General features: G+C 43.1%; 3 protein-coding genes across 8 annotated transcripts in view; 1 reads left to right on the plus strand and 2 right to left on the minus strand.

Moving 5' to 3' along the window:
• The window catches only part of LOC101042189 (serine/threonine-protein phosphatase 4 regulatory subunit 1-like), an 80,011-nt gene extending 72,561 nt beyond the window's left edge, over nucleotides 1–7,450 (minus strand). Inside the window, exons 1-2 of one of the 4 annotated variants that reach the window (XM_074406702.1) lie at nucleotides 7,435–7,450; nucleotides 6,399–6,434 (exon numbers count right to left, since the gene is read on the minus strand). Coding sequence is in view for 1 of the 4 variants with exons in the window: in XM_039479402.2 (XP_039335336.1) it covers nucleotides 6,399–6,434; nucleotides 6,588–6,594 (43 nt within the window). In the remaining 3 variants the exon portion in view is untranslated. Of the gene's footprint in view, nucleotides 1–6,394; nucleotides 6,435–6,587; nucleotides 6,633–7,181; nucleotides 7,217–7,434 lie in introns of those variants that run through there. The other 3 variants (XM_074406701.1, XM_039479402.2, XM_074406703.1) reach the window with 3 other exon arrangements.
• Nucleotides 6,796–22,810, plus strand: part of RAB22A (RAB22A, member RAS oncogene family) — a 64,642-nt gene continuing 48,627 nt past the window's right edge. The window contains exons 1-2 of one of the 3 annotated variants that reach the window (XM_039479404.2): nucleotides 6,796–7,102; nucleotides 8,144–8,223. In XM_039479404.2, coding sequence (XP_039335338.1) covers nucleotides 7,067–7,102; nucleotides 8,144–8,223 — 116 coding nt within the window. In that variant the 5' untranslated portion in view covers nucleotides 6,796–7,066. Of the gene's footprint in view, nucleotides 7,103–8,142; nucleotides 8,224–11,095; nucleotides 11,253–22,810 lie in introns of those variants that run through there. The other 2 variants (XM_074406704.1, XM_039479405.2) reach the window with 2 other exon arrangements.
• LOC101038771 (transmembrane protein 185B) lies at nucleotides 12,233–13,374 on the minus strand. The gene is given in 1 exon segment (XM_010343147.3): nucleotides 12,233–13,374. A coding segment is annotated over 1 exon segment (1,053 nt). The 5' UTR covers nucleotides 13,371–13,374; the 3' UTR covers nucleotides 12,233–12,317.

Below are 22,810 nucleotides of genomic sequence, written 5' to 3' on the forward strand. Positions count from 1 at the left end.
GAGATGGGGTTTCGCCATGTTGGCCAGGCCGGTCTCAAACTCTTGACCCCGGGTGATCTGCCCACCATGGCCTCCCAAAGTGCTGGGATTACAGGCGTGAGCCACCATGCCTAGCCCCGCCCTGTCTTCTTACTGCCCCAGATCTGTGTTCCCTCTTCTGCCTGGGCCCTTGAGATACTGTAGGCACCTCCCTGCCAGGATGTTGGGTATGTCAGGAGCTGAGCCCCAGGCTTCTCCACATCACTATCCTCAACAGCTTTAGGAGGGCTAATACCTTGGAAGACATGGAGAAACATGTTCTGCGCATGAATGACTTTCCAAACATGGAAACTAACCACCTGCCTTCATCTCTTATTTCTTTCCCATCAGGGATAAACTAACTGGTATTTTGAAGGTCAACACTACCTTCCCTTTTGTTAGCTACGTTTTGTTGCAAAATTTGTTTACAAGAGCTTATTCTGTGATGCAGAAAGCCATTTAAAATTCTTCTTTTTAAACAGAGACAATTTCTGGGAATTGCTGATGTTCATCTGTTTGCCTCACAGGAAACAGAAAATACAGAGCAACAAAAGTCAAATGCATTGAGATGATGGGAAGGGAAACAAGGTGGATGCTGCTTCCACCACTCTGACTCTTTTGTTCCCATTCTCATCCTGCCGGGAGGAAAAAGATATGTTTTTATCCCCAACACACCAATGGGAAAAATGAGACATGAAGTTTGAGCAACTTGCCAGGGGTTAATTCAACCAAGCAGAGGTTTTTCAACAAAGCTCAGCCCTTCTAACTAAACCTAGCGGGAAAGACACTGATCCGGCTGGCTCAACTAATCAACAGACCTAGGGGCTCTAATGGAATAAAATCAAGTTGAGATAGAGAAGAAGTCAGCAAACCACCTCCCCTAGGCCAAATTTAACCCACTACCTGTATTTTTAAATAAACTTTTATTAGGACACAGCCATGCCTACTCATTTATATGCTGTTTATGGCTGCTTTCAGGCTACAATAGCAGGGCAGGGACCTTCTGGCCAGCAAGCCCTTAAATATCTGATCCTTCCAGAAAAAAACTGCCCATCTCTGATTTAGAGAACAGTTGGATCTCTTGGTTTTGTTCGCTTTTCCAATATTAGAATACTGCTGCTCAAATTATTTCAGTTGACAGGGAGATTTTTATTTTAAAAATTGAAAATCTTTGATTCAAGTTTCTATCATAATTCAGAGAAAAAGTTCAATGGTTTGGTTGAGGACTCAGATTAATATAGTTTCTCTGTTTGGGGGACTTGGTTGTTGTTCTTGAGAAGAACATTTTTACAAACGTAGAACAAAGTGGGCAGGTGACCTGGAATGCTTTCTGCTCTGGAAAATGTCTTTTATTCAAGGTTGAACATACACTGCTCCTTCTAGCATTAAGATTTCAAGACTCTATCTATATTCCATTGGCTTTGCTAATCCTGTTTTCACCAAAGGTCCAGATATCATTTGTTGGCACCTAGCTTTTCTCATAAATAGAAGCATATCCTCTTCCAAATTCTTTCTTAGATACCGCTTGAAAGCTAAACATTTGAAAAGAAATACACTGCCCCCAAAACACTAATGTATTTTACGAGTCAATCTTTTGAAGCTAAATGTATCTTACAAGGACTCTACAGTGGCTTCAGAATTGAAATCCAGCCTTCCAACTCTTCCTGCAGATGTTTGACCATACGTGATACCTTCACCTCATTTTTTGAAACCTTTTACTATGGAAATTTTCAAACATAGGCAAAAATAGAGAGACTAGTCCCCAGCAACCAGATTCAATAAGTATCAACATTCTGCCATTTGTTTTTCCCTCTCCTGACTTTTTGTTTACTGTTTGTTGCAGTATTTGATAGCAGACTTCACACATCAAATCATTTCACCCATGAATGCCTGTTTCTGTTAGATGAGGCCCTTTTCCTTTGAACAAAACCATGACACTATTATCACATCCAACAAAATTAATAATTCTTAATATTATCTAATACCCAGTCCAAACTCAATTTTCCCTGTCTCAATAATGTATTTTTATAGTTGATTTGTTCAATTAAAGATCCAGCTGGGTGCAGTGGCTCACTCCTGTAATCCTAGCACTTTGGCAGGCTGAGGCGGGTGGATCACAAGGTCAAGAGATCAAGACCACCCTGGCCAACATGGTGAAACCCCGTCTCTACTAAAAAATATTAAAAATTAGCTGTGCGTGGTGGTGCACACCTGTAGCCCCAGCTACTTAGGAGGCTGAGGCAGGAGAATTGCTTGAACCCAGGAGGCGGAGGTTGCAGTGAGCCAAGATCGCACCACACTGCACTCCAGCCTGATGCCTGGCGACAGAGCAAGACTTGGTCTCAAAAAAATAGATCCAAATATGACTACATATTGTATTTTGTTGGTAGGTCTCTCAGGTCTCTATATTTGCAATAGGCTCCCCAGATTTTTTATTCAACCACCACTGACACACATTTAAATTCTAATTAGCCAAGCAAACCTTACCAACAATAACACCTCTTCAGCCTCCATAGGCTATAAGCAAAACCAGACATTCATAGGCCTGTAGATGCCTAGGCACAGACATACAGCTCCACCTTCCCCATGCAATTCAATGTGAATACCAATATGCCACGCAATCCCACATACTTTCTGCTCTCAAGAGAAGAAATTTAGACTGCTTCACTAAGCCAATTCTCTGAAATTAAATCTCTTCTGTGCTGTAATGGCCTAAAGACTCTGAATGATTTAAAAAATAAACATCCATTCATTATGGCTCCCTTTTGAAATTAGCCAAACATAATCAAGAATCACAAAGTAAATCAGACAAAAGCCTTGTAATTCATTATCGTTTACAGTAAGAACATTAATTGGGCACCTAGATCATGCAGGACATTGGGTTACAGAAAGGATGGCCAGTGTCCCTGCCCCAAGGAACCTACTGTCTAAATAGAGGGGCATCACGTCATTCAGATACAAATGACCAAGGAGGGCAACAGTCACAGTATTACCCAAACTGACATCCATTTCTCACCCCGTAGGTTAAGAACATTTATGAGGTTGATCCCTGTGCTGGAATACAAAGAAGGGGCAGCCGGATGCGGTGGCTCATGCCTGTAATCCCAGCACTTTGGGAGGCCGAGAAGGGCTGATCACAAGGTCCAGAGTTCAAGACCAGCCTGGCAAACATAATGAAAATACAGAGCAACAAAAGTCAAACACATTACAATGATGGGAAGGGAAACAAAGTAGATTCTGGCTCCACCACTCTAACTCTTTTGTTCCTCGCCATTCTCTCCCATCTCTACTAACAGTGCAAAAATTAGCTGGGCATGATGGCGTGTGCCTGTAATCCCAGCTACTCGGGAAACTGAGGCAAGAGAATTGGTTAAACCAGGACCCGGGAGGTGGAAGTTGTAGTGAGCTGAGATCACGCCACTGTATTCCAGCCTGGCATACAGAGAGAGACTCCATCTCAAAAAAAAAAAAAGAACAGAAAAGAGAAGCACCATATTTGACCGTGAATTCTACCATTCATGAGCTGTGCCACAATGGATAAGTTTCTGGACCTGATTCTCAGTTTTCTCATCTGTAAGAGGAATGATCCCACCTACCTCACAGAGCAGCGCCTGTTAACACTGAATCATAAGCTCTTATACAAAAATCCGGCAAAGATGATGATGATGATAAAGCCACTGAATACTTTACAAAGCACTAGACTGGAATGTTTTCTGTCTATCTCATCTAACCCTCACACCAGTCCTATGAGGCAGCTCCCATTCTCATGCCACTTTCCAAAGAATTGAACAGAACGGGTGAGTGGTCCACCCAACATAACACAGCTACAAGTGTGAGAGAGCCAGGATGTAGAGGACTTCAGAGATCTTTCTCCCAACCATAGTATGGTAATACCTCCCAATACTACTATGGGGAGGTGTACGGGTAGAAGCAGAGCAGCCCGAATTAGCAGGCCCTCCCGTACAGATCAATTGTGCTATCAACTCCTAAGTTATAGCATTCCACAGCTCCTATCCTTGCTCAAACAGGAGGCCCCCAGAGTTGTTCTACCTGAGGTGTGGTTACACTCAGAGCCATAATGGTGGTTTCCCTCCTTCTTGGGGCAAGTCTTTAGCTGTCTGCTAAAGAGTTCTTAAGCCTTTTTCATCACAAGCCTCAAACATCTAACATTTGTTCAAATATTTGTCCAAAGTAAGATTGTCATTTTTTCCTAGATAATCCCTTACTTCCTTTTTTGTACATACATCAGGTGAAAAAGGACTGACGGAAGCCAGCCATCAGAAAAGAGGTATGACTGCCCTGTGGCCACTACACCGTGAGAGGGCTGACCTAGCCAAGTGAAAAGGGCACCTGGCAAAGAACTGAGGTCCTGGCAATAGTCCTGGCAGATCTCCTAGCCAACAGGCAGGATCTATGCCACCCACACGAGTGACACCATTTCAGACTTTCCCAACTGAAACCACACGAAGCAGGAGTGCCACCCAGTCTACCCAGATTTGTGAGAAATCAAATGCTGCTGGTTTAAGCCGTTGAGTTTTAGGGTGGTTAGGTAACTAAAACAGCCAGAAAATAGCTTTCCAGCCAGACCAAATGCCAAATCTATGAATGAGAAGCACCATGATGGCAGCTAAAGATTGTTTATCAATGGAAATGATACAACTCCTTCAATCTGAGCACACCCGTTGGCTAAACATTCAGCTCAGTAAACCTGGATCTATACCGTAAACCTGGATCTATACCGTAAACTTGGATCTATATTGTACCGGGCTAAACAGTGTTAACAGTAACAGCAGCCAATATTTACCAAGTGTTTATTACACACTAGACATTGGACTAAATTCTTTATTCATTTAATCCCTTACAAAAAGCCTTTCAAGGTGGGATACCATAATACCCACTTTACAGATGAGGTCACTGAGGAGTAGAGTGATACAGTGACTTGCCTGGGATCACACTGCTAGTAAACAGTGACATGGGATTTCACTCTTGGCCACTGGACACCACAGACACGAAGCTCTTAACTCTCAGCTTATTTTGCCCCTTCAAAAGTGTGACGCTACTTTAACAAAACTGCCCCTTCTTTTGCTCTGTTTTTGGGTTTTTGTTTGTTTGTTTGTTTGTTTTTTGAGATGGAGTCTCGCTCTGTTGCCCAGGCTGGAGTGCAGTGATCCGCCCAGGTTTAAGCAATTCTCTTACCTCAGCATCCCAAGTAGCTAGGATTACAGGTGTGCACCACCACACCCGGCTAATTTTTGTAATTTTAGTGGAGATGGGGTTTCACCATGTTGGCCAGGCTGGTCTCAAACTCCTGACCTCAAGTGATCTGCCCACCTCTGCCTCCCAAAATGCTGGCCGTGAGCCACCATGCCCAGCTGAAACTGCACCGTCTGAGTTAATGTGTGTAAAGAGTTTAACGCTGCCTGGTGTATGGTAAGTTTTAAGTAAACACCGACTCTTACTATTAGGAAACCTGCAGATGTGGAAGGAAGAAGAGAGGAAGTGCTGTATCTGACTGGCATACAGTAGGCCCCCCACTAATGTTAGCTATTTGGACGATTTATATAGGGCTTCTTCACCAGCAAGCACTGCAGTGCTTGGTCATTTTCTGTTTACAAGTAGGCTCTCCTCAGAGCCTGTGAGCTCTCTGAGCATAGAGCTGTTTTCAACACATCCTTGCGGGTCCGGAGCCCAACATGGGGCCTGGCCCAGAGCAAGTAGCTGCTCAAGAAATGTTTCTTGAAAGAAGAGAAAATGCTTCCTTCCTTCACCACAAATGCGAACTTGGATTTCCAAGATGACACCTCTCCCAGCTACCAGCCCTTAACATGATTCCAAAGAAGAGGGCAAGAAGGGATGAGGAACCCACCCAAGAAATGCGGGGCCAATGGGCTCCATGGGATAAGAGCTGCGCTGTGGCCAAAGCACTTGAGAAGTCCGTGCCACACCCAAAGCGGGACCTTCCCCCCCCCCCCCCCCCGCCCCCTGCACTCCTAAAAGTCCCCAGGAAAAGGGAGAGGCCCTGAGATGGAAGTCACCCACCTCCGAAGTGGCAGGCCCCCCGTCCTCCCTGAGTCGACTGTGACTTGGGACTACCCCCTCGACCCATCCCGGGGCAGCTGCAGGCGCAGGTAGAAAAGAAAGTGACAGGAAGTCAAAAGTTTCCCCAACAACAAAAATCCTTCCCTCGATGGAAGCGCTCCCACCCTCAGCCCGCCCCGCACACGGAGGACGGACGGCCCCAAGTGGATCTAGGCAGTTGGGGGTCCCGCTATGCTGGTCCCGACGACGGCCTGGCCGGAGGCTCCCCCGTCCGCGCTTCGTGCACACTGAGTTCTTTGAGGGTCCCAGGGAGGGGTGGGAGTGTCCCAACTCTTACTTACAGTCGTCTTGCAAGTCCACAAAGTACAAGGGGATTTCTGAAAACCAAGAAACACACAAGGAGTTACCAGGGGGCTGCGGCGGGAGGGGTCGCGGCGGGGTTGGGTAGGAGGCCCCCGGCCTCGCGGAGCGGTCACGGGGCGAGAGGGAGGGGAGCAGCCCGGGTGTCCCGGGAACCCAGCCCCACTCACCCGCCATCTTGGGATGGGCCTGAAGGAGGGACCGGCAGGAGCGGCGGGGGGGGGGCGAGGAGGGGGAGAGGGGGAGGGGGGGGCGAGGAGGGGGAGAGGGGGAGGGGGGGGCCTGTGGACGGGGGGCGGGGCCATCCGCTTCAGACCCCGCCCCCTTCCGCGCCTGCCGGCCGGCCCCGCCCTCACAGCAAAGGTGGCTGCCGAGGTGGGCGTGGAGGTCAGGTGACCCGGCCGGCGTCCCAAGATGGCGGCAGCGGCGGCGCCCGGAAGGCCGCGGCGGCGTCCCGGCTGCTAAGGCGGGCCCCAGGCGGCTGGCAGCGGACAGGTCGGACCTAGTGCTGGAGGACTGGCGGCAGCCGCCTCTGCGCGGACCAAGCCTGGGCCGTGAGGCGGCGGTGGCGCCAGGGGATGCTCTTGCTGGGCCCGGCCTCTCCCTCAACTTAGGGCGGCGGCGGGCCCGCGCCCCTGGCTCCCGGGCCATGGCGCTGAGGGAGCTCAAAGTGTGTCTGCTGGGGGTGAGTGGCGGCGGGTCCAGCCGGGAGGGCCACGGGAGGCTGGGCGGACGAGGACCCCGGATCCCCCACGTCCCCTCACCCCTTCCCCCGCCTCCGTCCGAGATGCTGTCTGCCGGCTCCGGGGACCCTCCGTCCAGGTCGGGAGCCGTCCCGCCCTCCTCTAGCACCCTCCAGAAGGTCCCGGAGGCCGCAGGGACCCTCCCACTTCCCCGCCCGGGAGCCGGTGGACTCTTCCCGCCCCCCAAAGAGCAAACAGACCCCCCTCCCCCCCCGCCTGCCTCTCCATTGCATCTGGGTTAAGAGAGGCTCTTAAATAGTTTTCTCCAACTTACCAAGGTATTGGTTGGGAGTTGGCCGAGTCTTCCAAGGTAAAACCAAGAACCGGTCTTTAGGTTTTACAAGCGGAATTAGCCTACTTTGTCTCCTGGGTGTTTTTGAATTTGTAGGATACCCCTGCCGATTCTCCAAAGAGTTACTTTATCGAGTAACTCTTCTGTGTAGAAAAGGGGTATTCAACTCAGGAAGCCCCAAAGACTAGTTTGAAGCTTCAGCTTCCTGTCTTGTCAGGAAAGACAAGGTGTTGGCCATTTCAAAGACTTCTTTCAGAGATTGATGCTGGCGTTTCAGAGTTTCTGCCTTAAAGATCGGCAGGAACTCCAATAACTAATCTTTATTGCCCCCAAATAGAGTGCGGCTAGGACTCATCAGGGATTACTCAGAGGTAATTACTCAGGAGTTCAAAGTTTACTAACATATGTCAAAAAGCAAGTAGACTTGTTACTTTTTACGAAGCAGAAACTTTGGGTCTTTCAAAAGATCCTAATCTGAATTAAAAACTGCAAAAACGTCTCCCTTTTAGTACATTTAGAATCTCCTAATTACTGCACTGAATTGTCATGACAACCGCTTTTGTGTTCCTCAATTTATAAAATTACACATGTAGGGCGATTTTTTAAAATCCTGAACTTAGGCCACAAACTAGTTTTTGGTGTCTGCAAGAAGGTAAACTTTTTCTCAGTCACTCATCTCGTTCTCTTTCAGGATACAGGTGTAGGTAAATCGAGTATTGTGTGGCGGTTTGTGGAAGACAGTTTTGATCCAAACATCAACCCAACAATAGGGTAAGAGATTTTTATTTGATACGCATCTGAAGGTGCATTGAAAACCCTTCCATATAAATAGTGGGTTACAGGTGTAGGCCCGGCGCTTTGTAGTCATTGAATTCTGAGTCGCTGGTTCGCATTGTCTCCGGAAGGATTTGAAACAGTCCAATGAGGATCTGTGTATTTTAGCAAAATTATCTTCAGACTTGTGGGGGGTGAAAACGTCAAAATGCAAATATGAATTGGAGTTTTACTAATTATTAGAATAGACACAGAAGCTTCAGTCTATAAATACCCACAACGATTACACCTTGAAATAAGGCAGATGAAAAAAGATCCGGTGCTGTTCTTCCAGGCATATCAAGTAAAAGACATTTAGATGATTTTGTCCTTCCTGAAAGTAGTAGGATGAGATCTGAACCCTTACACATCCCTGTATTGGTAGTAATAATGAATTAACAAGTTCATATTGAAATGGAAGGTTTCTTCAGGTCTCTGGTTCCATGGTAAGTGAGGTTGATTGTTCCTATGTTTTTGATTCTATAAGAAAACTTTTCATGTCATAGTACTAATCCTTTGACTACATAAGAAGTTGTGTTTTATAGGCTTTAGGACTCTGTTAGGATTCTAAAACTAAATAGGTGCTGTGTTCTAGTTTTATTGTCAAACCCTCAATCACATGGTTTCCAACATTTAAAACAAAAGTTCTGTATTATCCATCATTAGGATAAAATTGGCCTTTGTGCTCTATACAGGTCATTCTTGCCTAGTAGAGAACAGCCCAGGAGAGAAACTACCACAAGATTATCCCCTGAGAAATTATAAGCTACTGTTGTCAGGTTATGTGTTCAATTTCTTTTTGTTTTTTTGAGACAGACTCTTGCTCTTGTTGCCCAGGCTGGAGTGCAATGGCTCACTGCAACCCCCGCCCACCCCGGGTTCAAGCGATTCTCATGCCTCAGCCTCCCAGGTAGCTGGGATTACAGGCACGCACCACCACACCTGGCTAATTTTGTAATTTTAGTAGAGATGGTGTTTCACCATGTTGGCCAGGCTGGTCTCGAACTCCTGACCTCAGGTGATCTGCCTGCCTCAGCCTCCCAAAGTGCTGGGATTACACATGTGAGCCACCATGCCAGGCATATGGGTTCAGTATTTTTTATCTGCTTTTTTTTTTTTTCACCCAGGCTGGAGTACAGTGGGAGAATCATGGCTCACAGTAGCCTCAAACTCCTGGGCTCAAGTCATCCTCCCACCTCAGGTAGCTGAGACACGGATGCACACTGCCACACCTGGCTTATTTTTTGTATTTTTAGTAGAGATGGAGTTTCACTTTGTTACCCAGGCTGGTCTGGAACTCCTGGACTCAAGTGATCCACCCACCTCAGCCTCCCAAAGTGTTAGAATTATAAATATGAGCCACCACACCCAACCTATCTGCTTTCTTAAACCTTGTGGGTGCCCTACACATCTGAAAGCATGGGGATGAAATTCACCAATAAATTTCTGCAATTAAAATGCTTTCAGGATTCTTTAAGAGCTAGCTGTGACCACATGTAAAACATGACCCTATCCTCCTGAGGGCCTGCCTGTCGCTACCTGCATGGGAAAGTGTTGGGAAGTGACCAGTACCACTGGTAGTTCAGCAAGTGACACACTTCACACTGAGTCAGAGCTGAAAACCCAGAACCCACAAGACACCCAGACACCACCTCGGCTAGAAGTGCTCTCTCAAATGAGAGAAAAGTGAAGGGTGTAGCTTCATGCATTTTGGTGAGGCCCATGGCCCTGTCTTAAATGCCCACTGTTCCCTTTTTTGCCAGTGGCTCCCAGTCTGCCAGATGCCTGGGGCTCCTGAGCTGCCTCTAGTCCACTCTGCACCCGGAGATTTGGCTCACATTTTCACAGAAAAAAAACATGCAAGGCTTTCTCCTCGTTTCTTTTTTCGGCTTTTCTTTCGTTCGTTTGTTTGTTTTTCCTCAGCTTTAGAAGGTGGCTTCCTCCTTTGTGACCAACCCCCAAACATACCCCTGAGCTCTGGAGCCCCACCTCACCGTCAGTTACCCTGTTTCTTCCTCAGCCCTATGCCTGCACACAGGTTCCTGATCCACCCCACTCCACTACAAAAGCACCGTTCCCCAACCTGCTGCTCAGACGGTAGAACTCCTGAAAGAGAAGTTACCACTTCCTCAACTGCTGCTCACACCCCAGCCCTCTGTCATCTCAGTTCCACCCCAGCATGCCACTGAAACCATCTTCCCTTAGTACCAGTTTCCATCTAATAGCCAAAGTCAGTGGCCTTTTCTTCATCATGGAGTACCTACTACATGCCAGGCGATAGACTGGGTGCTAGACCAGGGGTCGGCAAACTGTGGCCGTTTCGCCCGCCTCCTGTCTTTTTAAAGAGTTACTGAAACAGTCACACCCATTTATTTACTTATTGTCTTGCTGCTTTGGGGCTATAATGACCAACTTGAATAGTTGCAACTAAGACTTGATGACCCACAAACCCAAAAGTATTTGCTGTCTGGTACTTTTCAGAACAAGTTTGCTGACCCCTGATTTAGATGAAATGGACTTCTGTCCTTGTAGACCTTACCTACAAGGAGGAGCTACATTATGACTAATATGCAAGAAATGATTTATTCTTTTTTTCTTTTTTTTTTGAGACAGAGTCTTGCTCTGTTGCCCAGCTGGAGTGTAGTGGCAGGATCTTGGCTCACTGCAATCTCTGACTTCTGGGTTCAAGCCATTCCCCTGCCTCAGCCTCCTGAGTAGCTGGAACTACAGGCGCCTGCCACCATGCCTGGCTAATTTTTTGTATTTTTTTTTTTAACCTCCTTTTGAAAGTATTTATTTGTTCTCAGTCAGACAAACGTAACTCTTGCAGGATCCAGCTTCTGCCGATTCCCTGGTGTGCTACCGGCACCTAAAGAAACACTGTACTTACTTCTCTACACAGAGAACTGGAACTGCTGTTTCCTTATTGCTGACAGATGCAAAAGTTTGGACCTTAAAATGATACCTGCTTCTGTTGGCACTTCTGGGTAAGGCCACTCTCTCCAGCCTTCCGATGACAAGTAATGCTTTACAGTACAGCCAACTAATAGTCTAAGATGCTTAGAAATGGACAAACCACTTGCTGCTTATTTCCACAGAGTTACGACTTGTGTGGAAAAATTCAAGGTGCTAAGCAACCGTGTCACTTTATGGCCTGGTACCACACTGGAGCATGTCACAAGTTCCCAAGTGCAGTGGCTTCTTCCTCTACTAACGGGTACTACCAGAGACCTTTACACAGCACAGACCTTGGTTACTAACACCTAAATGTTAAGACTCACGGGATTTGCAGTCTCTATATTCGTGCCTAGTACTTTGGTGAAAGCCACACCAGGCACATACTGTTTTATGCAGTCTTCAAGGACATCTGCAATAGACGTGTATCTTCACATGTAAGCTTTAAAATATACTTTAACATAATACATTGTACTGCAGAGAACTAGAATTCAACATATTACACTGCTAAAATGTTCATATAAATACTACATATGCATGGATTCATTCCATTAGAAAAAAATCATCTGTTAGAATATCAAAGACCAGTATCAGCAAAGCCCAAGGAGAAAGTATTTTAACAATAGGAACACTAAAAATAACGACTATGAGGTTTATAAACAAGTGGTGGGAAAGAGAATTCTTTACATTTGCTATTATGTCATAACAGGCACAATCTGAAATACAATTTTAGATTAGCAGTGTACAAAAATACTTTTTAAACAATATTTTTGATAGGTACAGTAGCACTTAAAAAAAAAAAAAAACCAGCTGTGTAGTTATTCCTTTTAAGGACCTACTAAAACAATTCAGCTTACTGCCCCAGCTACATCTGAGAGTGCAAACCTGGAAAGCCAAGTTCTCTTACCCAGGTACACAACACATACACCCACATATGGAAATAACTCCATCTATGATGCATACTGATGAGGCAGCGACCTCAAACAGGGCGTGAGACGACACTGTTTGGAGCCTGCTTCCATTTCCAGGTTTGGGATGAATGAACAAGAGGCAAAGGCAAGGTGGAGTCTATGTGTGCTTGGGTCCTCTCTGGGAGCTTAATCTGGCATATCAATATTTAACTTGGGAAGTGGGGGAACGTATTTCCCAGGGCTCTGGGTTATAACTACCCTGGCCTTCTTTCCAAATATTGGAGCGATTTTCGGAGCTTCTGGAACGGATGTTTCTTCAGCATCTTCACTATCTTCGTGATGGAGATCATATGAAATGTTTCCATATTCTCTTAAAAATGGGAAAATTTCAAGGAGAAACTGACAGAAGTCTCTGCGAATGCCAAACCACCAATGATTGCCACCCTTTCGTCTAAATGTTGCGGCCATTACAGTTAGCAAGGAAAGCCAAAGGGGGACAAATATGGAGATGAAGGAGAACGTATTGTGGCCATCCAATCTGTGAACCAGCAGGACCTCAAAAGTGAGCAGGGGCACGACAATGGTTATCCAGCTGATGGCCATGGTCACGTGTGTTCTTCGCTGCTCGGCAACCACATCCAGGGACCGCAGGAACAGAAGGGACCAGACGATGTAATAGAGGACGACCAGGCAAAGGAACGACATGAGAATCCACAGAGGCACAAACACCACCAGCCACGGCCAGTGAATAATCCTGTCCAGCCTCAGGGCGATGAAGATGAACTGCAGGATGTTGACAGAGCACAGGATCTCCAGCTCCAGCGATCTGTCCTGTCGAAGGCCCCAGACGCAGGCAGCCACGGACATGAGGGACACAAAGAAGAGAGGCATGAAGACCAGCAGCCAGAAGTGGGTGCCCCTCTCCACCCTGTCGCAGACCAGGACTTCGAACATGAGTAGGAGCAGGTGGATGCCCACAGCGATCAGCATGGCTTTGAACTCCACGCAGGCCTCCCCCTCGGTGCGGTAGCGAGGGTTGCGGGCCCAAACGCCCGCGCCCAGGGAGGCGCCCGCGATGACCAGAAGCTTCCACAGCCATATGGGGGTGAAGACGGCCCAGTAGCTCCACTGGATGATGCCGTCCAGGCGGAGGGGCAGCAGCACTGAGAAGAGAAGCAGGCAGGACTAGATGAGGAACTTACTGGGGTTGAAGTCCTGGAACAGGCCCCTGGGGTTCATGTCGGAGGCTGCCGCCCACCGGCCCAGGCCTGCTCCCCCGTGATGCTCCGCGCCCGCGTCTCAGCGGCTCCCCGGGCCACCGCCTCCAGGGCCCGGCCCATGCCGGCTCCAGGCTGACCAATGCGGGGGCAACCAGGAGGAGGCTAGCAGCCGCGCCGCGGAGAGGGGGGAACACGTGCGCGCGCGGTCACGTGGCCCGGCCGGAAACGCGCTGGGGTGTGGCGTTCGCCGGCCGGGGCGGCGGCGCGGCGGCTACCGGCGGGGCTCTGTCGATCTCGCTGCTACGCGCCTTCGTTCCGAACTCAGGAGGCTGGCACCTACTGCGTGCGGCGCCCGGAAGGGCCTGGCGCGCTGCGGATTCCCCAGGTGGTCCGCAACCTCGGACGGAGGCTTCCAGGCGACTCTAATTTTTTGTATTTTAGTAGAGACAGGCTTTGACCATGTTGGCCAGGATGGTCTTGATCTCCTGACCTCCTGATCTTCCCACCTTGGCCTCCCAAAGTGCTGGGATTACAGGCGTGAGCCACCATACCCAGCCAATTTATTAATTCTTTTTTTTTGGAGACTGAGTCTCTCTCACTTGTCCAGGCTCTATCATAGTGGCACAATCTCGGCTCACTGCCTCAGCCTCCCATGTAGTTGGGATTACAGGTGCCCGCTACCATGCCCAGCTAATTTTTGTGTTTTTAGTAGAGACGGGTTTCACCATGTTGGCCAGGCTGGTCTCAGACTCCTAACCTCGGGTGATCCATCTGCCTTGGCCTCCCAAAGTGCTGAGATTACAGGTGTGAGCCACAGCACCTGGCCAACCCTAGGCCGTTTAATCTCTGATCTGTTTCTTCATAAGTGCTTAAGGATAATGATAGGACTGGCCCCATATTGTTAGGAGAATTCCAGGAGAGGTGTATTTAAAATGCTTAGGAAAGTGCCAGGGACACTGGAGCTCAATAAATGGTAGTTATTTTACAATTTTTATTTTTTAGAGACAAGGTCTTGCTTGGTCACCCAGTCTGAAATGGAGGGACACTTTGAGCTCACTGCAGCCTCAAACTCCTGAGCCGAAGCAATCCTCCTGCTCAGCCTCCTGAGTAGCTAGGACAACAAAGCATGAGCAGTATGCAACATCATGCCTTGCTAATTTTTTTTTTTTTTTTTTTTTTTTTGGTAGAGATGGGGTCTCACTGCATTGCCCAGGCTGATCTTGAACTCTTGGCCTCAAGAAGTCCTCCTGCCTTGGCTTCCGAAAGTGCTAGGATTAGGCATAAACCACAGCATTTGGCCTGTTCTTTTGTAAATGTTTAAATCTTTTTAAAATTTTAAAATCATTTGTATCAAAGCAGTGTGTATATGGTTTTTTTAACTTGAAATAGTGTTAACGAGGCTCATAAGTGTAGTATAAATAATAGTGCTCTACTCTGACCCATTCACTGGAAGTTTACTGTTACCTTGGCATTTAGCTATTTTTTCTGATCTTTTCTCCAAATTTTTTCATAACCTGCATATACAGGTTGAGTACCCCAAATACAAAATGCTCCAAAATCTGAAACTTTTTGAGCAACAATATGACACTCACATATTGAGTATTTTGGATTTTGGATTTTGGATTTTTGGTTTTGGAATGCTGAACTAGTATAATGCAAATATTCCAAATTCTGAAAAATTCCAAAATTGGAAACACTTCTTTTTTTTAATTTCCCTCCCCAGAATCGGAAACACTCTGGTTAGCATTTCAGATAAGGGATACTCAACCTGTACTGATAGTTCTTGATTCCTCTCTCCTCCCTGTCTCCTGTTTAAGGCATTATCTACTGATTATTTTTCTTTGGAAGATGGGAATTTTGCCATCCTCCTCCTCCCACCTCCTTCTGCATATTTGCCCTCCCTCCATCTTTCCATTAAAGTTCTCTCATTGGGAGTCAATGTACCATAGTGTTTGGAATACAGACACTCGAGCCAGCCTGCCTCCCTTCACCTCCCAGCTCTAGCACTTAGGTTGATCTGGGGCATTGGACAAGTTAACTTCTTTGTGGCTACATTTGCACATTTGGGAATCCTCCGTAGCATCTAACTTATAGGGTGTTGTGAAATTGAATTCAAACACATAAAAATTGCTTAGAATGGGGTATGCCATATGAAAAGCATTTGTTATTTCTTAGCAAATGACAAAATTAATTTAAAAAGGTTATTTTTTAATAACCTCACACTATGTTTTTTATTGTTATATAAAGGCAATTAGTATATATACACACACATACATGTAGTGTGCTTCTTAGAAACATTGTGAGATTCATCTATATTATTTCATATAATAGTTTGTTTTCATCACTATGTGGTATGTGTCCCAGTGGATGCGTATACCCCAGTTTATTGATTTTACTCTTGGACATTTTGTTTCCTGTTTAGAAGTTTGGGGCTATTATATGTAACTGCTACGAACATTCTCATGTCTTTTGTGCCATATCTATGAGAATGGGGGATGTATATTAATATATATGGCAGTGGCATTGCTAGGGAGACATTTATTAATATATATGGCAGTGGCATTGCTAGGGCACTAAGGAGATGCATCTTCACCTCTGTGAGATAGCTCCTGAAGTATGGCATCAGTTTTCACTCCCACCAACAGTGTACGGAGCTCCAGTTGTCTCCTCTCTTCTAAGAAGCATTTGGTATTATCAGTCTTTAATTTTAGCTGTTGTAGAGGGTGTGTTCTAGTACGTCCATTTTGGTTTGGATTTCTATTTCTGATGACTAAAGCTATAGCACTTTTTCATATGTTAATTGGCCATTTGTATATTAACTTTTCTAAAGGGTTTAAGAGTCTTGCTCACTTTTCTATTGGATTGTCAGTTTTGTTGATTTGTAAACATTTTATATATATATATATCCTCTGGACACTAGTCATTTGTTAGTTCTGTGTATTGCAGATATTTCTCTCATTTGTGACTAACCTTTTCCTATTCTGAAGGAATCTTTTAACGAACACAAGGGTTTTTTTTCCCCGTATTCTAATTTTTATCCTCAAGGGCTTCTTACATTTTTTTAACTGACACATAATAATCGTGCATATTTACAGGGTATATAGTGATGTTTATATATAAATAATGCATAATGATCAGATCAGAGTAATTATCATATCTGTCTCAAACGTTGTTTGTGTTGGGAATATTGAATATCTTTCTCCTAACTATTTAAAACTAAATATTATTGTTAACTGTAGTCCTCCAACAGTGGTACAGAACACTAGAACTTATTCCTCCTTTTTAGCTGTAATTTTATATTCTTTAAACAAATCTCTCTCCCTATCACTCCTTTCCCCCTATACTTTCCAGCCTCTGTTCTTCTGTTCTACCTTTTACTTCTCTAAAATCAACTTTTTGAGCTTCTGCAAATGAATGAGAACACTTAAGTGTTTAACTTTCTCCCCCTGGCTTATTTCACTTAACATAATGTCCTCCAGTTCCATCCATGTTGCTGCAAATAACAGGATTCATTCTTTTGTCTTGGCTATTTTAGTGAAGAGTGCTGCCATAACATGGGGGTGCAGATGTCTCTTCAATATACTTACTTCGTTTTCATTGGATAAATGCCCACTAGTGGAAGTACTGGATCTATAATAGTTCTATTTGTTACTTTTTAAAGAACTTCTATTCTGTTCTCCACCGTGGCTGTACTAGTTTACATTTCCACCAACAGCAGATAAGAGTTCTCTTCTCTCTGCATCCTCACTAGCATTAGTCATTTTTTGTCTTTTTAATAATAACCATCCTAACTAGGGTGTGATGATGCCTCATTGTGGTTTTGATTTGCATTTCCCTGATGATTCGTGCTGTTGAGCATTTTTTCATATACCTGCTAGACGTATGTTTTTTGTCTTTTGAGAAATGTCTGTTCATTTGTCTATTTTTTTAAATTGTTTTGGTTATTTTGCTGTTGAGATGTTCGAGTTCCTTGGATATTCTGGTTACTATTCCCCTGTTGGATGAATAGTTTGTAAATTTTTCTCCCATTCTAGGCTGGGTGCAGTGGCTCACGCCTGTAATCCCAGCACTTTGGGAGGCCAAGGCAGGTGGATCACTTGAGGCCACGAGTTCAAGACCAGCCTGGCCAACATGGTGAAACCCCATCTCTACAAAAAATACACAAATTAGCCAGGCATGGTGGCACATACCTGTAATCCCAACTACTTGGGATGCTGAGGCATGAGAATCGCTTGAACCCAGGAGGCAGAGGTTGCAATCAGCCAAGATCACACCCCTTCACTCCAGCCTGGGTGACTGAATGAGACCCTGTCTCAAAAGATAAAACATACAATAAAAGCAAGTATTGTCTCCCATTTTGTAGGTTGTCTTTTCACTCTGTTGATTGTTATCTTTGCTGTGCAGAAGCTTTTAGCTTGGTATGATACCATTTGTTCATTATTGCTTTTGTTACCTGTGCTTTTTAGGTCTAATCCATAAGATCTTTTTCCAGACCAGTGTCCTGAAGCATTTCGCCTATGTTTTCTTTCATTAGTCATCGTTTTGGGTCTTACCTATAGATCTTTGATTCAAGTTGATTTTTGTGTAGGATGAGAGGCAAGAGTCTAGCTTTATTCGTCCACATATGCATATCCAGTTTTCCTAGTACCATTTATTGAAGACGCTGGCCTTTCCTCAGTGAGTGTTCTTAACACTTTTGTCAAAAATCAGTTGGCTGACGATGTATGGATTAATTTCTGGGTTCTATTCTGTTTCATTGGTCTGTGTGTCTCTCTTTATGCCAGTACCATGATGTTTTGGTTACTCCAGCTTTGTAGTATATTTGAAGTCTTGATAGTGTGATGTCTCCATCTTTGTTCTTTTTTGCTCAGGATTGCTTTGGCTGTTCAGGGTCTTCTGTGGTTCCTTAGAAATTTTAGGATTTTTTTTCCTATTTCTGGGAAGAATGTGATTGGTATTTTTATAGGGATTGTGTTGAATCTGTAGATTGCTTTGGATAGTAGGGACAGAAGTTACTTTTAATGTAGTCTATTTAACCAGTCTTTTCCTTTATGATTAGTACTTTTTATGTCCTGTTCAAAAAACCGATTTACCAAGGTCATATTTTCCTATTATCTTATAGAAACTTTGTTTTGCTTTTCAGATGTAGATCAGAAATTCACCTGTAAATAATTTCTGGGTGAAGTGTAGAGATTAAGTTTTGGGTTTTGTTTTGTTTTGTTTTGTTTTTTAATTCCAATAGGGATATTCAATAGTCCTGCCCCCATTTTTATTTTATTTTATTTTTGAGACAGGGTCTTGCTCTGTCACCCAGGCTAGACCTCCCCAGCAGCCTCAACCTCCCCAGGCTCAGGTGATCCTCCTACCTTGGCCTCCCAAGTATCTGGGACTACAGGCATGTACTACCTCACCCAGCTAATTTTTGTATTTTTTGTTAGAGGCAGGGTTTTGTCATGTTGCTCAGCCTGGATTTTTTTTTTTTTTTTAAGACTATCCATAAACTACTGCTCTAAACTGAGCCATTATTGTCCCAAATTAAGCATCTGTATTTATAAGGCTCTGTATATGGTTCTTCTATTTCATCAGTGTATGTTTTTAATTGACTTTACTGAGATATAGTTTACATACAATATAATGCACCCATTTTAAGCCAATGTTTTGATGAATTTTACAAATTTCTGCATCTGTGACATCACTACCATGATCAACACGTAGAATATTTCGATCACTACAATAGGTTCTTTTTTGTTCCGTCCATTTCAGCCTTACTCTACCCTTGGCTCCAGGAACCACTGATAAGTTTCCCATTACTTTAGATTATATTTGTCTTTTCTAAAGCTTCATATGATTGTGACTACCATTTATACACTTTTCTGTATCCAGATAATATGTTTTGATAATGCAATGTAGATTGCATGCATCACTAGTTCATTCCTTTTATTACTAATAGTCCATTGTATGGGATATACCAAAATTTGTTTATTCATTCACCAATTGATAAAATTTGAGTTGTTTACAAAATTTTTACCATTGTGAATAAAGCTGTTATAAATATTCATGAACATTCTTTGTGTGGGTTTTTTTTTTTTACTTTGGGATGTATACCTAGGAGTGGAATTGCTGGTTTATGTAGAAAGTATGGGTTTAACTCTATGAGAAACTTGTCAAATCATTTTCCAACATAGTTGTACTATTTTACGTTCTGTCCAGCAGTATTTGAAAGCCGCAGTTGTCCACATCCTTTTCAACACTTTGTATTGTCAGTCTTTCATTTTAGCCATTCAATTGGACGTGTAGTGATGTCTCACTTGTTTTAATTTTAATTTTCCTAATGACTGATATTGCTCATCTTTTTGTGTGCTTATTTGTGTCTATTCAAATTTTTGCCTATTTCTAATTGCATTGTTTGTCTCATTTCTCCCAATCTATAGCATTTTATTTTCTTAACGGTATCTTTTGAAGAGCAAAAGTGTTTAATTTTGATCGACTACAGCTTAATTCTTTTTATGCTTTTTTGAGTGTGTGTCCTATACATCCAATGATGCAATGATTTTCACCTGTGTTTTCTTCTACAGCCTTTATAGTTTTATTGCTTATATTTTGGTCTGTTACCTATTTCTACTCATTCTTGCTTACTTTGTGAGATAAGGGTCAAGGATCATTTTTTTTTTTCACATGTCAGTCTAATCATACTAGAAGCATATGTTAATGTTGAATTCAGCATTTGTTGAATTAAATAACTTTGGCACCTATAAATTGATATATGTGTATGGGTTTATTTTCTGATTCCCTTTTCTGTTCCATTGGTCTATTTGTCCTTATGCCAGTACAGTATTGTGTTGATTGCTGTAGATGTATAGAAAGTCTTGAAATCAGATAGTGTATGTATGTCATCCAGTTCTATTCTTGTTTTTCATATCTGGCTCCTCTGGGTCTTTTGATTTCTTTATAAATTTTAGAATCATGGTGACCAGTTCAGAAGAGCCAGGTGAGATCTTGATTGGGAACACATTGAATCTTTTAACTCATTTGGGAAGAATTGACATGTTAATATTCCTTCTTTGATCCAGCAACATGATATATTCTCTATTAATTTAGGTCTTTGATGCTTTTTAATCAGAGTTTTTTAGTTGTCACTGTATAGGCCTTCCACGTATTTTGTTAAGTATATCTCAGAATATTTCATGGTTTTGATGCTATTATAAATGGTATTTCTTATTTTAACTTCCAGTTGTCTGTTACTAATGCATGGACATAAAATTGAGTTTTACATATTGACCTTGTATCCTGTAACAGCTGAGTTCAACTAGCTCAAGCGGCTTTTTTGTAGATTACTTAGGATTTTCTTAGGTAAACAGTCATGTGGCCTATGAGTAGGCAATTTTACTTCTTCCTCCCCAATCTTTAAGCCTTTTTTTTACATGCCTTATTATACTAGTTAAATTGGACCTCCAATACTGTGTTGAAAAGTGGTGAGAACTGAAATCCTTGCCTTATTCCTGATCTTAGGGAAAATAACTCAGTCTTTTGCCATTCAATTTAATGGCTGTCTCTAGGTTTTTTATAGATGTCCATTATCAGGTTGAGGATGTTCCCTTCTATCCCTGAATTAATGAGATTTTTTTTTTAATCATGAATTCTGTTGAATTTTATTAGATGATATTTTACATGTTTTGAGCTGTTCATAGTCTTTTTCTGTCTGTTAAAAATGGTGCATTATAACCATCGATAGTGTAATACTGAACTATTAAACCAATCTTGCACTCCTAAGATAAATTTCTCTTTGTCATAATAATACATTATTCTTTTTTATATATTGCTGGATTTGATCTACTAAAATTTTGTTGAGGATTTTTATCTCCTCGTAGTTTTCTGTAATAATCTTTCTCTAGTTTTGGTATCAAGACCTCATCAAATGAGTTGAGAAATATCTTCTCTTTTTCTACTTCTTTGGAAGATTTTGTGTAGAATTGGTGTTTTGTCTTCCTTAAAGGTTTGGTGGAATTCACAAATGAAACCATCTGAGCAGGGAGTTATCTTTGTCTGAAAATTTTTAACTACAGATTCAGTTCTTAAGTAGATGTAAAGGCCTGTTCAGGTATCTATTTCTTCTTGAGTAAGCTTTGGTAATTTGTGTCCTTCAAGCAAGGAATTTCTTCATTGTATTTCTGTGTTTTTTTTTTTAATTTATTGGCATAAAGTTGTTTATAATATCCACCTCTTATCTTTTTAATGCCTTGGGATCTGCATCAATAGCCCTCCTTCCATTTTTGATAGTGCTAATTTGAGTCTTCTCACTTCTTTTTCTGAACTATCCAGTTACAAGTTTATCAATTTTACTGGTCTTCTCAAAGAACCAGTTTTTGCTATCAGAGCATTCAGAAGTATAAATTTCCCTTTAAAGTGCTGGTTTAAGTAAATTTCACAGATTTTGATATGCTTTCATTTTCATTTAGTTGCACCTGTCATTTCTCTTGTGACTTCTTTGACCATTGGTTGCTTAGAAATACATTTTCTAATTTCCAATTATTTGAGCATTTTCCAGAAATGTTTCAATTATTGATTTCTAGTTTAAATCTATTGTGGATCCAGGCACGGTGGCTCATGCCTGTAATCCTAGCACTTTGGGAAGCCAAAGCGGGTGGATCACTTGAGGTCAGAAGTTCAAGAGCAGCCTGTCCGACATGGCGAAAACCCATCTCTGCTAAAAAATACAAAAATTAGCCGGGCATGGTGGTAGACACCTGTAATCCCAGCTACTAGGGAGGCTGAGGCAAGAGAATTGTTGAACCCAGGAGGCGGGAGTTACAGTGAGCCGAAATCGAACCACAGCACTCCGGCCTAGGCGACGGAGTGAGAACTCCATATCAGAACAAAAAAACCTATTGTGGTCAGAGAACGTACTCAGTATTATTCAGTATTTCAAATCTTTTACATCAGACATTTGTTTCCTAGCCTAAGATGTGTTCTTTGTGAATGTTCCATGTGCACTAATAAAGAATGTGCATTCTGCTACTGATGTGTGGGGTATTCTGTAAAAGTTAATTAGCATGTTTAATAGCACTGCTCATATCTCCTGTGTTTTTACTAGTCTTTTCTCTTATTTGCAATAAAAGAGTATTTGAAGAATCCCTATTTAAGAATTTGTCTATTTCTCTTTTTAATCAGTTTTTGCTTCATGTTTTGAAGCTTTTGTTACTGAGTGTATATTCATGTAGCATTCTTTTTTATATATTATTAACATATAAAATACATATCAATATATAAGATACACAAATTAATATCATGTATGTATCTTATATGTGTATTATATATTATATACATGAATTATATATCTCGTATATGTGTGTGTGTGTGTTACATATATAAATAGAGACAAAGTCTTGCTCCATCTGCCAAGACAGAGCACTGTGATGTGATCACAGCTCACTGAAGCCTCAACTTCCCAGGCTCAAATTA

Source organism: Saimiri boliviensis, chromosome 9 (assembly GCF_048565385.1).
Source record: "Saimiri boliviensis isolate mSaiBol1 chromosome 9, mSaiBol1.pri, whole genome shotgun sequence".
Taxonomy (NCBI): Eukaryota; Metazoa; Chordata; class Mammalia; order Primates; family Cebidae; genus Saimiri; species Saimiri boliviensis.